Genomic DNA, 14092 nt, shown 5'->3' with positions numbered 1-14092 from the left:
TCCTAATTCGTGTTCCTGTAGTAATTTTATGTTCTATGCCCTAAGGCTATTCTTTTATTTCCGATTGTTTATAGGAATTGTTTAATTTCATTGCCATGGCATTAGCAAAATTTGTTGCTACAGAAGGTGAAGATTCAGATCGTTTCCCTGGTAGACAAAGGGAGCTTGGTTTTACCTTCTCGTTTTTGGTTAGGCTCAATCATTGATCGCATCCGGGACTCTAATTAAATGGATGAAACGATACTCAATAGAAGATGCGGTGACAATAACTATCTTAACTTGTCTTCTACAGCCTGTCACATTCACCCCATCACTATGTTTAGTGATTAACTGCTGTTACGCCTATTTCTTACATCCTGGTATCCACAATGGATGCATGCTAGCAGATCCATCCACCTCCACCAACTTATGCATGTGGATCCACTTTCGAACGAAACTCATGTCAAGGTTGTTTGTAAATCTTCACCTTCTATTACATTCACCCCATCATTTGGGTAACTTTGAGCTCTCTTTGTATCATACTTCAAGGTGGTATGCCGGTCTGTAGTCCAGCGGAGCAAAGAATCTGGTAACTTCAGTTTAGATGGCTCAAGTTTCTGAGGAAGAAGAGATGCAAATGTATCAAGTTCATTTCTCTAGCAATATGAATAACTAAGGGATCAGGCTCACATAAGGACACTTTAGAAACCCCGTTTAAGCCCTTTATTACGCCAATAAAACGGGTTACTATCTTAGATGGAACTATTCAAGGATAACTATTTTGTGCATGTTTCCATCAAAGATAAACAATGGATAGTGCAAGGAAAAATGGGTGGTGCTTTTTCCACTCCCACTATGGCTAAAACACTCCTTTTTATAATGGGTCTCACCTTTTTTAAGCATTCTTCATTTGCTGTTCTTCTTTCTCTTTTCTTGCAGGTTCACTTTTCTTTTTCTCATTTATATCTCTTTGTTCTCTCTCTTTCTAAAATATCCATTTCATGTCAATCATCTGTATCGAAGCTGAAATTTGCAAAAACCTCATCCTCACCTAACTAGTCATCTTCCATCTCCATTTCTTTAACTCAAAGCTCAACCGTAAGTGAAAAAACCCATCTCATATCTATATACTCCCATTCCATCCCTTTCGCTTTGTGTTACTTGTTATCCCATTTCACATCAAACTCTTCGATTGATTGATCACGAAGACAAGAAAAAAACCCCATTAAAGATTCAGATCCAAGAGTTGAAGCTCTACCCAAAACCCCATCAAGCTCATCAGAAATATCTGCTTCTTCATCTTTGTCTTCTTGGTCGTAATTGTCTCATTCATTGCCGATTCGCCATCACCTACCAGCCCCCAGATATATGGCTCGAATCTTCCCCCCTCACTAAGTTGTTAACGCAAATCGAAAAATGCGACCGGCGAGGATTTGCCCCTCCTTGCCCTCGCAGCTCTCCTATTTCCGCACCCATCTCAATTCACGGAGCCGCCGCCACCGGTGATTGAGAAGGCTGAACAGTGATTGTGAACTCAACTCTCAAGTCCGAGCCCTTATGCGATGAGCCACCATCAATTGTTCAAATCCTCGCGTTCTAATAGGCGTTGAGTTCAATGCAAGAGCTTTTAGGTCTATTTTGTTCATGAGTATCAAATTTTGGTTAATGATTGAAAAACCGATGAGTGTGATGTGGCCTGGACAACAAGTGATAGAGACAAACCACAAAAGAGAGTGTTCTTTTTTTCTTTTTCTTTTTTACAGATTCCACCAAGGCTTGAATATGATCTAAATTAAGAGGGAATGCGGAGAAGTAAAGAAGAATGAGGAAAATGGGACCCACGAGCAAAAATAAAGAAGAAAATAAATGGGACATCACAACCAAGCAAAACAGATACTTAAAAAAGATGGGACCACAAAGGTTAAAATTGTCAAAATATTGTGATATGAAGTGTTTTAGCCATGGTAGGAATGGAAAAAGCGCGACCCGAAAAAATTTCCTTACATCTCAGAGGCAATAACGGTGCATGGGCAAAAGTCACTGTTGTGAATTGTCTGCGTTTCAGTTTACTGAGGAATATCCTTAAAATCTCTTTCTCTGCTAAATCATTTCCAAGTTTCCGATTGCATAGTACCAATTCATGATTTTGCCTTATCCATGTCACAATTTGGACAGAAGTCGCTATAAACAATGTTGCGTATGCGTGAGATGATGTGGTGCTGTTCTTAAAAATCAATGCTATCCAGAAAATGGGTCTCATTTCTTGGGGTCTTTGGTGTTAGCATCAAATAATAGCAATTCCAGAAACTGTCTGAGTTAAAATTTACTTACTTCCAAGCAATCAATGGATTTGCAAACTTCGCTGAGATGTGAATGTGGCAAAAGATCAGACACTCAATGGTGATACTTAAAGAAAATAGAGAATTGAGTCAATGAAGTGTTACCTTTCATTGATATGTTTTACAGTATAAATAGATATATCATCACCTATAATTATGGTAGAAGTTAAAGATAAAAGATACAATTTGATTTACAAGGAAATTGAATAAAAAGACAAATCAGAAAAGATTTCTAAATGATCAACTCGTGGATATTCTCCTGGATATGTTATCTTCGTCTTGATTCATGGAAGATTTTACACTTGCCAAACATTATGATTTTTTGCTTTTTGATTTGTTGCTTCAATTCTTCCCTTCAAACCGGTCAATGGGAAGGACCAGAGACCGAGTTTGATTCTTAAACTAACAAACATATCTCGAGTCAATGGCTTGGTAAAAATATCATCAATTTGTGAGGAAGATGGAACAAAACGAGTTACGATAGAACCAAGAGCAACCTTTTCGCGAACAAAATGATAATCGATCTCAATGTGCTTTGTTCGAGCATGAAAAACAGGATTAGTTGTGAGATGTAATGCTGACATATTGTTTGAGAAAAGTAACGAAGGTTGATGTTGGTAGATCCCAATGTCACGTAGTATGTATGAAATCCAAGTGAGTTCAGCAGCTACGGAAGCAAGAGCCTGATATTCAGCTTCAGCTGTGGAGCGGGCCACAGTAAGTTGTTTCTTGGCACACAATGAAATACAACTTGAGCCAAGAAAAGTACAATAACCAGTGGTGGAACGTCGAGTGAGTTTGCACCCTGCCCATTCTACATCGGCAAAGCCAAATAATTGGTGAGACCTACGAGACAAAGCCCAAGGTGTAAAATACCGCGACCATATCACAGAATACATTTTACCATCTGATAATGAGCAACAGTTGGGGCATGCATATGTTGGCAAACTATGTTGATCGCAAGCGAGAGATCTGAACGAGTGAGAGTAAGGTACTGAAGAGCGCTTACAATACTTCGAAAATGGGATGGATCAGCATAGGGCTTATCACCATGTTTGAGTGGTGGTTGCTTGGTAGCTATTGGAGTAGCAATCGGCTTACATTGCGCCATTGATGCTTGATTCAAAAGGTCCAAGGCATATTTTTGTTGTGAGAGTAAGAGTCCATCGGTGGAGCGATTGACTTCAATACTCAAGAAATAATAAAGAATGCCAAGGTCTTTCATGGAAAACACTTGACCAAGTTCCTACACAAGATGGTTTAGTAATTTCGACGAATCACTGGTGAGGACTATATCATCCGCATAGAGCAATAGAATAATAATATGACCATGATGACGATAAACAAATAGTGATGGATAAGCTGTGCTGCAGAAGAATCCATATTCAAAAAGAAAATTACTGAATTTGTCGAACCATTTCATGGGAGCTTGTTTGAGGCCATATAGCGCACGCCGAAGTAATCAAACATGGTCAGGATGAAATGAATCACGAAAACCCGGTGGTTGTTCCATATAGACAGGAACATCAAGATCGCCGTGTAGGAAGGCGTTCTTAACATCTAATTGGCGAATTTCCCAAATCTGAACAGTAGAAACTGATAAGACAATGTGAATTGTGGCTTGTTTGACCACTGGACTAAAAGTTTCTAGAAAGTCAACATCCTCCTCTTGATGAAAGCCTTTTGCAACAAATCGGGCTTTCAATCGGTCAAGTGAACCATCGGCATGTAGTTTTGTTTTGTACACCCATTACATCCAACCACATTCATCGACGGATGACGGGGAACTAGTTCCCATGTTTTGTTGATTGCAAGAGCATCCAACTCCTCAAGCATAGCAGCTTTCCAACCAGGGTGCTTTAAAGCTAAATGGACAGTGTATGGTTCGGGAGAGATGGATGATACTGCTATATTGACATACCTGGTGTTTGGCTTTGAGACCCCAGCCTTTGAACGTGTAACCATGGGATGTATTGAGGATGTGGAAGCTTCGGATTGAGATTGAAGTAAAGATGCACGCTCTGCTGGTTGTGCCACATGGTTAGAGATAGTAGTAGATGAAGCATTTGAGTTCGGTTCTATCTCAGCAAACAGACGTGCATGTTCGCTTGCAGAATCAAGATCTGTTGGTGAACAACCATTTTGACAAACTTCTGGACTGGGTTTGGGCATAGTCAAATGATCACCAGAAGCTTTTGTTTGTGATAAGGTTAAAATTGAATTCCATCGCAACAACTCCCCCTCAGTCATAGCAGTCACCTGAGAAGAAGAGGCAAAAGGAAAATAATGCTCATAAAAAACAACATGTCGAGATATATAAACACGACCGGTAGATTGATAAAGACAACGACATCCTTTGTGCTTTTCACTGTATCCCAAAAATACACATGGCAAAGAGCGCTTGTCAAATTTGTTCATCGTGTAGTTGCGTAAATATGGATAACAATGAGAGCCAAACACTTGGAGTAATGAGTAATCAGAGTTCTTCTTGAATAAGACCGAGTATGGACTTCGATTGCCTAAAGCAGTTGAAGGAAGCCGATTTATCAAATAATTCGTTGTTGTAAATGCTTCCACCCAACAGTTGAGTGGCATAGATGCCTCAAATAATGTAGCAAGTCCGAGTTTAACAATGTGTCAATGTTTCCTCTTAGCAACACCGTTTTGTTCTAGCGTACCTGGACATGAGAGTTGTTGTTGTATGCCACATTCATGAAGATGCGTGAGAAAATTATTGCTTGTGAATTCACCTCCTCCATCAGATTGAAAAACTTTAATTTTCTTATCAAACTGATTTTCAACTAATTTCTGAAAAGATAGGAAAATCTCTTAGAAATATTACTTTTGCTTCAACGGATACAACCAACAGTATCGAGAGAAATCATCAATAAATACCACATAATATCAAAAATTTTGCATAGAAGGATTGGGCTCGGTCCCCAAAGATCACAATGTATTTTCTCCAATGGATGGGAACATCAAGAATCTGATAAAGAAAATGGCAATCTTGAACTTTTACTAATTTGACAACTTGTACATAAAGTGCCAGTGGATTTATTTATTGAAATCAAATTATCAGACCGCAAAAGTTGTAAAATACGACTATTTGGATGGCCTACTCTACGATGCCACGTAAATTCATCAGCAACATTGTTTCTCCGAGAAAAGAACGCCATGGAATGCTGGTCCTTATTGGTACATAATCCTTGATGATTAGTTCTCGTCAACAATACCCGGTGTGTCCCGGAGTCCTTGATAGAAAAATCAGAGGCATCAAACTCAAAATAGCAAGGATAATCTCTCGTCAATTGAGAGACGAATAATAGATTTGTCTTAATTTGTGAAACGACCAAAACATTATTAAGAGAAAACTGACTGGCCTTATTGCCAAATTGACCAGTCCCAACGTGAGTAATCGACAGTGATGTACCATTCCCAACTATCACATTATCATGGCCATGGTAAGGACGTTCACAAGATTACATGGATTATCAGTCATATGAGTATTAGCACCGGTGTCCGGATGCCATTCTTCATCTTGTGAGTTTGAGATATGAAGTGCAGCTAGGCCATGGGGTATATTAATACTCTGATAACTGTTATCGAAACGATACCAGCAATTCAATGCATCATGCCCCTTCTTCTTACAAATCTGACAGATGAGAGATGGCACTCCTAAGTTTGAATTTGACGATGTACCAACCGTTTTGGTTTGTTGAGTAGTATAATAATTTCCTGAAAATCGCCGACCATTTTGGTTTGTTTGAGAAAAGCCCGACCCCTAGAATAAATATGGGTCCTCTACCCCTTCCTGCAGGGTTGTTTTTGTAGCCACTATTATGTCGCTGCGAGATAAACGCCATTGAACTGTTTGGGAGCATGGTTGAAGTGCACTTGTTTCGTAACTCATAACTTTGAAGTTGTGCAACCACTTCAGCATGAGATAGAAGAGGAGACCTGAACATAGTCGTTTTGAACGACTCATAGCTATCATCAAGTCCTTCAAGTAATCTGAAGACTTTATTAGCATCCGACACAGGTTTAACAATGGAATGCAATTGATCGCAAATAGATTTAAAGTCACGAAGATAAACAGATAAAGGCTTATTTTCTTTCCTGATGTGTTGAAGTTGTCCAAGGAGATCAAGTTCTCGAGTCATTGAGCTTTGCTTGAAATGATCGATGAGAGCCTTCCACACTTCTACGCTGTTTGAAGTCCAACAGCATGTCGGAGAACCTCTTCTAAGAGTGTGCTCACGATCCAACACTTTACAAGGCGGTCACTATGCACCCATGATGTATATTATGGATTACTGACTTCGGTTGAATTCTCCGATGTCTGAGTCTGCGGTGGTGCAACTATCTCTCCGGTAAGAAAACCAAGTAGGTCCTGACTTTCAATCAGAGACAATATTTGTGTCTCTCAAAGCAAAAAGTTGTTTTCGTTGGGGTTCAATGTAACAAAATTTGCCACATTGATGTTTGAAGGAAATGGAAATCTCGGGTTTGACGTAATTGTATCAATTTTTTTTTAACAAGAAAAGAGCAGTGTGCCCTCGCGTGGCTCTAATACCATAAAGAAAATAGAGAATTGAGTCGATGAAGCGTTACCTTTCATTGATATGTTTTACAGTATAAATAGAGATATCATCACCTATAATTATGGTAGAAGTTAAAGATAAAAGATACAATTTGATTTACAAGGAAATTGAATAAAAGACAAATCAAAAAAGATTTCTAAATGATCAACTCGTGGATATTCTCCTTGATATGTTATCTTCGTGCTAATTCGTGGAAGATTCTGCACTGCAAATATTATGATTTTTTGCTTTTTGATTTGTTGCTTCAATAATATTCACAGACATTCCACGGCGACATCTTTCATTACTGACGTGACTATTTTCTTTGAAGTCTAAATAGCAGGAGTGCGTGCTCTTCATCTTTGATCTTATTACTTCAATAGATAAAGGTTGTTCAACACCTTCTCCACCAAGTGCACAACCTGCTTGTTCTCCATCAATCTAGCTCAAATTTACATATCCATCTCTCATATATTCTGTATATTCTATAGTATATTGAAAACTAGTCTTACGTATGGGACACTAATACACAGTTCGACAAACATATGATGCGCCTCTCTCTGTAGGATAAGTGGAGGAAGTTTTACAGAAGTTAGGAGTCCAAATCTCTTCCCAAAGCTTCAGCAACTGTTTTTACTGCTCAGAATCAGTACGCATTGCACTCAAGAACACAGTAATCGCTGTGCGGCATTTCCTCGTACTTAGAATTTCCGAGCAGGGGGGCGACATCGAACTTGTGTCGGGATTTCTTCTCAACATCATAAAGCGGATTGCTACATTTGAGCAGCACTTGCAGTACCTCCTTCATTGTAGGCCTCATGGAAGGCAGCGTCGCAGTGCAAAAGATGCCGAGCTTAAAGACATTGCTTATTCCACCTAGGTTCAAGTCGTTGTTGATCCCCTCGTCTATGGCATCGGACATCGGCTTGCCATCTTGGATGTGATGCCATGCCCAATCAGCGAGGCACATGTCTTCGGTCCCATCGTTAGCCTCCCTCCCGGTCGTCAGTTCCAAGAGAACGACTCCAAAGCTATAAACATCGATCTTCTCATTAACTCTTGTTGTATGAGCATACTCTGTTATTCAACAACAAAAAGGCAAGACATACTAAATATTCTTGCTGGTAGGATATGAGGAAGGTGAACTTGCATAGCTGAAATGAACTCGTTTTAAGTGAATAGACAAACCTGGGGCAAGATAGCCGAAAGAACCGGCAACACCTGTCATCGTAACTGCTTCTCCGTGCTTGACCAGCATCCTTGCAAGGCCAAAATCAGCAATTTTTGCGTTGAACTCGGAGTCTAAGAGAATATTGCTTGATTTTATGTCTCGGTGGATGATGGGTGGTGAACAATCATTGTGCATATAGCAAAGTCCTTTAGCGGCTCCTAGCGCAATCTGTAACCTTTTGGGCCAATCCAAGAATATATTGTTGGCTACACCCAAGGCCGATGACGATCTTGTCGTCTTGTGAAGCCAATGGTCCAAGCTGTGATTTTCCATGTACTCGTACACTACGAGTTTTGAGTTCTCACAAGAAATACAGCACAGTAATTTGATAATGTTCAGATGCCTTATGTTCCCAAGTATCTCCACTTCTGCTAAGAATTGCTTCTCTAGCATCTCGTCCAATTTTCGGTTATTTGAAATCCGTTTGACCGCGACGGCATCACCAGAACGATTCACAATAATTCTGTATACTTTTCCTGATCCACCACTTCCAATTACATTATGCTCCTTCAATCCCGACAGAACATCCGATTCTGTAAAATTCAAACTTTGGAATGGGGTCAGTTTCAGAGTTGAATCAAATCCGTCTCTCTTCTTTCTGGAAGCTCTGATAGTGAATACCGCCGCCAACAAAATGAACATGGCCGCAGCGATGGCCAAGACCACAATCAAGGTGAGATTGGTCGGCGAGCTTTTGCTCGATCTACGGGATTGGGAATTGCAGACATTGAGCCTCATGAACGAATTGGATGCACAGAGGCCAGGGTTGTTCAGGAAACTGGAGTCATACGCAGTGTTCTCTAACTCGTCTGGGATTCGTCCACTGAGGCGATTGGAGGATAAATTGAGAAGGTTCAGCTTCAGCTGGCCGATTTCAGGAGGAATCGAGCCAGACAGTTGGTTTTCAGACAGGTCCAACTGCGTGAGTACCGGTAGAAGACCGATTTTGCTGGGAATCGGTCCCACCAATCGATTGTGACTAACATTCAGAGTGCTCAAGGAGTTCCACGAAACAATAGCTGTGGGAAGATTCCCAGAGAGATCATTCTGACCTAGCAAAAGAGTTGTCAGAGAAGGAAGCTCGGTTAATTCAGTCGGAACGATGCCACTGAGGAGGTTATTACTGGCATCAAACACCACCAAGTTCCTCCATGATGACACTATGCTAGGAATCTTGCCGGAGAATTTGTTGTTGCTCATCTCAATCCGAGTGAGGTTGGGGGACAGCTCCCTGGGAAGCATGCCAATTAATCCGTTACCACTCAAAATCAAAGTCCTCAAATTCGGTGACGTCCAGAGTCCTCCAGGCACATTGCCTGTGAATCCATTGTTGTTCAATCTAATGGCAGACAAAGAACTGCAATTTCCAAGTGACTCCGGCAACTCCCCACTGAGATTGTTGTCCATAGCCGCCAACCCGAACAGCGCGCTGCTGCGGCACAGTTGTTCCGGCAACGTACCAGTCAAGTTGTTGAAGGCCACTTCGAACCTTGTGAGTGCAGAAAACTTGCCGAAGTCCGGGGGGATCATTCCTAATAAACTGTTGTTGGACAGCCTGACATCGCTCAAAGCGGGAAGACGCCCGATTCCTTCCGGGATTCCACCAGACAATTGATTGAACTCTAAATTCAAGCTGGATAGATTCTTGAGCTTCCCGAAATCTTCAGGTATGTTCCCCGTCAAATTATTATCTGACAGATCGATCACTCTCAGGTTGTCCGCACTGACTGCCTGAGGGATCGACCCAGACACATTGGTCGTGTACACGTACAACTCCCTTAAGTTCCTCAGAGTGAAAATACTGCCCGGGATCTCTCCGGTCAAGCGATTCATCCCCAAATCCAAGTGCTCAAGAGCCTCCATATCGCCGACTGTCTCCAGGATTCCACCAAACAGGTTCGTCTGCGCCATCGAGAAGAACCGCAGCTTCTTCAAGGCAGTGAAGTTCTGCGGTAGCTGCGACGGCGCGAACTTGTCGTTGTATTCAAGCCTCAGTTCTTCAAGATTGGTGAGGCTAAAAATCTCTTTAGGGTAAGTGCCGTTGTACTCGGACTGGTAAAGGTGAAGGATCCTCAGCCTCCGCAGCCTCGCGATCGACACTGGGACTTCAAACGAGAAGCTGTTGGCGGCGAGAATCAGGACCTGAAGATCGGCCATGCGGTCAATATCGGATGGAATAGGACCTTCGAAGTAATTCTGGGACAGGTCGAGGTACACGAGCTTGGAACAGTTGTAGAGAACTGTTGGAAACTCTCCAGGAATATTGTTGTTGGAGACATTGAGCTTGGTCAGATTCTTGAGGTCGCAGATGAATGGGGGGATCGAATAATTTATGTTCAGGAATACAAGATTGAGCTCGGTGATCGAGCCATTTTGGCATGTGATCTCGGGCCATGTGCAGTGGGAGGATGAATTGGAGGCGACCCAGTGGGCAAGGGAAGATGGGTCTTGCCAGGATTGCCTCAGCTTCAACAGGACTTGCTGTTCTTGATCTTGGATTTGAGACTCTGCAACAGGGAAGAGGGAGCAGAGGAAGACGAGACAAGGAATGCATAAGAGGAAGAAGATGGGAATATGAGGCAGCGATGAGGTTAGTCTCGGCATAATTGAAGGTCATTCAGTCTTTTTTCGGTTAGAGAGACCCTCCGGTGTTGGAAATAGAGATCTATCAGCTCAACATGAAGCAAAACGTGATAGTTTGCTTTTGTTTATTGCTCGTGAGGAACCCCCAGGTTTTTAACCTTGTTTCAAAGTGCTAGAATTTGGTGGATCGTCAGATGATGGGTGTGAACGAATTTGTTCCCTTTCGTTCTTTTCGATTTTGCTCTGCTCATGTACATCTCAGTCAACGGATGAAAGAGGGAAGAATCAAAGAGCCAATGATATTTTCCTTATCTCAACATTCCTCTGGAATACACTTCAGAGAGCACCCAGATACCTCTGATTACTGTGGTTTTATAACCAATAAAAGCCGGCAAAACCAGATTTTCCAGATCGGTTTAACGGTAAACCAGAGCACGACAAGTTTGTTCCTCTGCAGAAGGCAAAAATGTTGCTAGGTTTACACGTTCCTCCTTTCAACATCAGCATAAGCAGAGCAAGTAGGGGAGAAGAAAATGCATGTTATGAATTAGGGCAAAGATTGAAATTTGACGGACTTTATTAGGTGGCCACTATTCTGATGTATATTCCAAGCACAACACAGCTTTCACATATCAATTTCAACTCCCCTCGAACCCTTGATAGGATTAGTATTATAATTACATGTACCGAGTATCTGTGTGTTCACATCCGTGGATCGTGACCTATCTCGACTCACTCTTTTTCATTCCAAGAAGGGAAAAGAAATTATAGTTACCTGAGAGTAACCACTACAACATATGTTATCAGACAACGTCAGTTATTTAGATTCACAAAATAAATTGAAAAGTATAATGTACATCATTCGGGTGAATTAGAGAAACATTGAGAACCCTATACCGAATCCCACTGAAAACACAAGTTTCCGTATAACCATTATATCATTGCTGGTTTTGACCGTCGTATCACTTGTAAGTTAAGTCTGTATGATATTTTCACGATATATACCAGTCTCTCGTCTCGCGGGAATCATAATCCATGTGCTTGTAACCTCAATCACCAGTAGAGATAGGTATACCTCCACGTGAGCTCTTGACCCTACCAAAATCATTAAAAACGGGGAGTACGTGATTCCCTGCCCTACACACACCTTTGAGGATATTAACGGGAACAACTAGAAGCCCTCCAACTTTGAGCGTTGACCGGAAAATTCTTTGGTTTGGAAACAAAGAATTGGAAAATGCTGCTAAAGCCAGCATGACGGTGGAGGACTTTGACTTTGCTTGCCCATCCCTTCATGCTAAGATGTAGATTAGCTAACAACAATGATTTCTACTTTGTGCTCTTCCCAGACAATCAACCAATCAGGAGTAAATCTAATTTAAAATTAAGATAAGCAAGGCAGAATTATAAAATTTTGGCATGAAATATATCAAGTTGCTCGATATGATTGTAGTTTTTATCGAGAATTTTGCAAATCGATCCATCGTTAGATAGTAGTGTGTGTGAAAATTGAGAACTCTTCTTGAGACTCATTGAAGATAGTTATACGTAACACGCAAAATCCCATTCGTCCATGGAGTTATGATTAGATATTTGACACTTTTACTATTTGTTTTTGGTGGAGGAAATTAGAAATTAAGACAACAACATGTGAGCAGGTCTAACCAAATGTAGCTAATCTATCATCTATCCCTTTATATGACATAGCGAGTACTTCAATCACACATACACTCAACATGTAGTAATGACTTAATAATGTCTAGCAAAGGTCTCTTTTCGGGCTTTTTGTGATATTAACCCTAATATGAAACTTGACTTGCTAAAAAGAAGGTAAGAGAAAAAAGAGTCAATCATCAAAGGAGAGAACCGTTTTAATTGAGTTAAACCCAACACATACGACAGGACTTAGTATATTTTGGTTATGTTTTTCTCCCTCCCTTCCTTTTTCTTAGGTGCGTCATGCTCAATGTCATCCTTTGACCTTAGCTAATAGGGTATGCTAAGGATGACATTAGCTAAGGATGACAGAGAGATATTTACAAATATCTTGAAATTGCTTTCTTATGATTAGGTTTTGCATTGAAATTAATTTAGATTAAAGATTCTTTAAAATTGTTTTCCTATGATCAAGTCTTGCTAAGAAAGTGATAATGAGATGCTGATGTTTTTCGAGGCGTGAAGTTCTAATTCCTTCACGGGCTAATACCATTGAAAATCTCAGACTAGTACTCCATGACACATTCATCTCAAACTAGTTTTCGTACCATAAAAAACTCTTGAGTAGGACCTCTATGATACATTTACCCCCAAATTAATTTTTGCCTCGTGAAAAATCCCAAATTGGTACCCTTGACCCAAATCTACCTTCCGTTAAAAAACATACATGTCAACACACATGGATTTCCCATGTTGGATCTATCTTACAATCGCCTACCAAGCATGATCCGTCTTATAGTCGTCTGACGTGTGTCGACATGTATGCAATTTAACAGGATTATTGAACAAAATATCAATCGATGGTACATTTGGGTCAGGATACCAATTTGAGATTTTTAATAATAACTCAAGGTAGCTCACTTTTGGAATTGCAACTGAGGAAGACTGTCAAATAAAATCCTGTATACGAGGACATTCTCGGAGCCAGAAGGAATGTTAAGCAAAAATTGATATAATTTATAAAAAGAGATGTAATTGGGTTGCAGAAATTGTTGCATAACATAATGAAGCTCTAAAACTTCTGAAAAATATGTAGTCAAGGGGTGTCTACGAAGTCCGTTTGTTCTGAGCGATCGCATGAACAATTTGTACTCATTTCTGATTTGACTATTATTTTTACTCGAGCAGAAAAAACAAGTCTTTGTTTTTTTCTTTTGGGTAAAGAAAAAAAAAAAACAAGTCTTTGTTCGTTAGTCTTTAATGAAAAAGAAGTCTTTGTTGTTTAGATTAACGTATGGTGCTTGGAGTTGTTGCAACCCACTAACGTTTCTTGCGTTCCCTAGATGGGCAAGACAACGACCTGAATGATTCTGATTGATTCCTGTTGGTCCTAATGATTCTTTGTAATGTCCAAGTCAAATGGCCAACCTTCGAATCTTAGGCATGCCCTCCTATTCTCCAATGTCATAGCTTTTGATTAGTTTCCCGATGTTCTGATGTAGAACAGTTAGCCTGTGATTATCTTGAAGAATGTGATCGCCGTAATAGCCGGAAATCTCGACAGTTTTTCTGATTAGGCAGTTTTTTTTACTGTAGGCAATTTCGAATTATCAATATTTCGTTTGATTTTATTAGATAAGATTAGATTTGATTTGCTTTGATGTTATCTTCATTAATTCGGATATTTTTAGGAGTTCTATCATTATAAAAGGACGTCCAGCTTT

The 14092-nt window shown here is 40.4% G+C and overlaps 1 protein-coding gene across 1 annotated transcript; it reads right to left on the bottom strand.

The window, feature by feature from the left end:
• Window positions 1-7244: 7244 nt before the first annotated feature.
• Window positions 7245-10895, bottom strand: LOC130136085 (receptor-like protein kinase 5). Its single transcript, XM_056306121.1, has 2 exons — window positions 8087-10895; window positions 7245-7975 (listed from the first exon to the last, which is right to left on the bottom strand). The coding sequence occupies exons 1-2, from the start codon at window positions 10731-10733 to the stop codon at window positions 7545-7547; spliced, it is 3078 nt and encodes a 1025-aa protein (XP_056162096.1). The 5' UTR covers window positions 10734-10895; the 3' UTR covers window positions 7245-7544.
• Between the last annotated feature and the right edge of the window lie 3197 nt (window positions 10896-14092).

This window comes from Syzygium oleosum, unplaced genomic scaffold (genome assembly GCF_021117445.2).
Source record: "Syzygium oleosum isolate NSW1041296 unplaced genomic scaffold, Sole_v2.1 Sole_v2.41, whole genome shotgun sequence".
NCBI classification, from domain to species: Eukaryota; Viridiplantae; Streptophyta; class Magnoliopsida; order Myrtales; family Myrtaceae; genus Syzygium; species Syzygium oleosum.
This window is presented reverse-complemented; position numbering and strand designations above follow the sequence as displayed.

What these genes read in the sequence shown, in the direction of transcription:
- LOC130136085 (XM_056306121.1), bottom strand. Translation starts at nt 10,733, where the DNA reads ATGCCGAGACTAACCTCATCGCTGCCTCATATTCCCATCTTCTTCCTC. An exon ending in TTTCGGCTATCTTGCCCCAG is followed by an intron (nt 7,976 to 8,086) that starts GTTTGTCTATTC and finishes GTTGAATAACAG; the next exon opens with AGTATGCTCATACAACAAGA.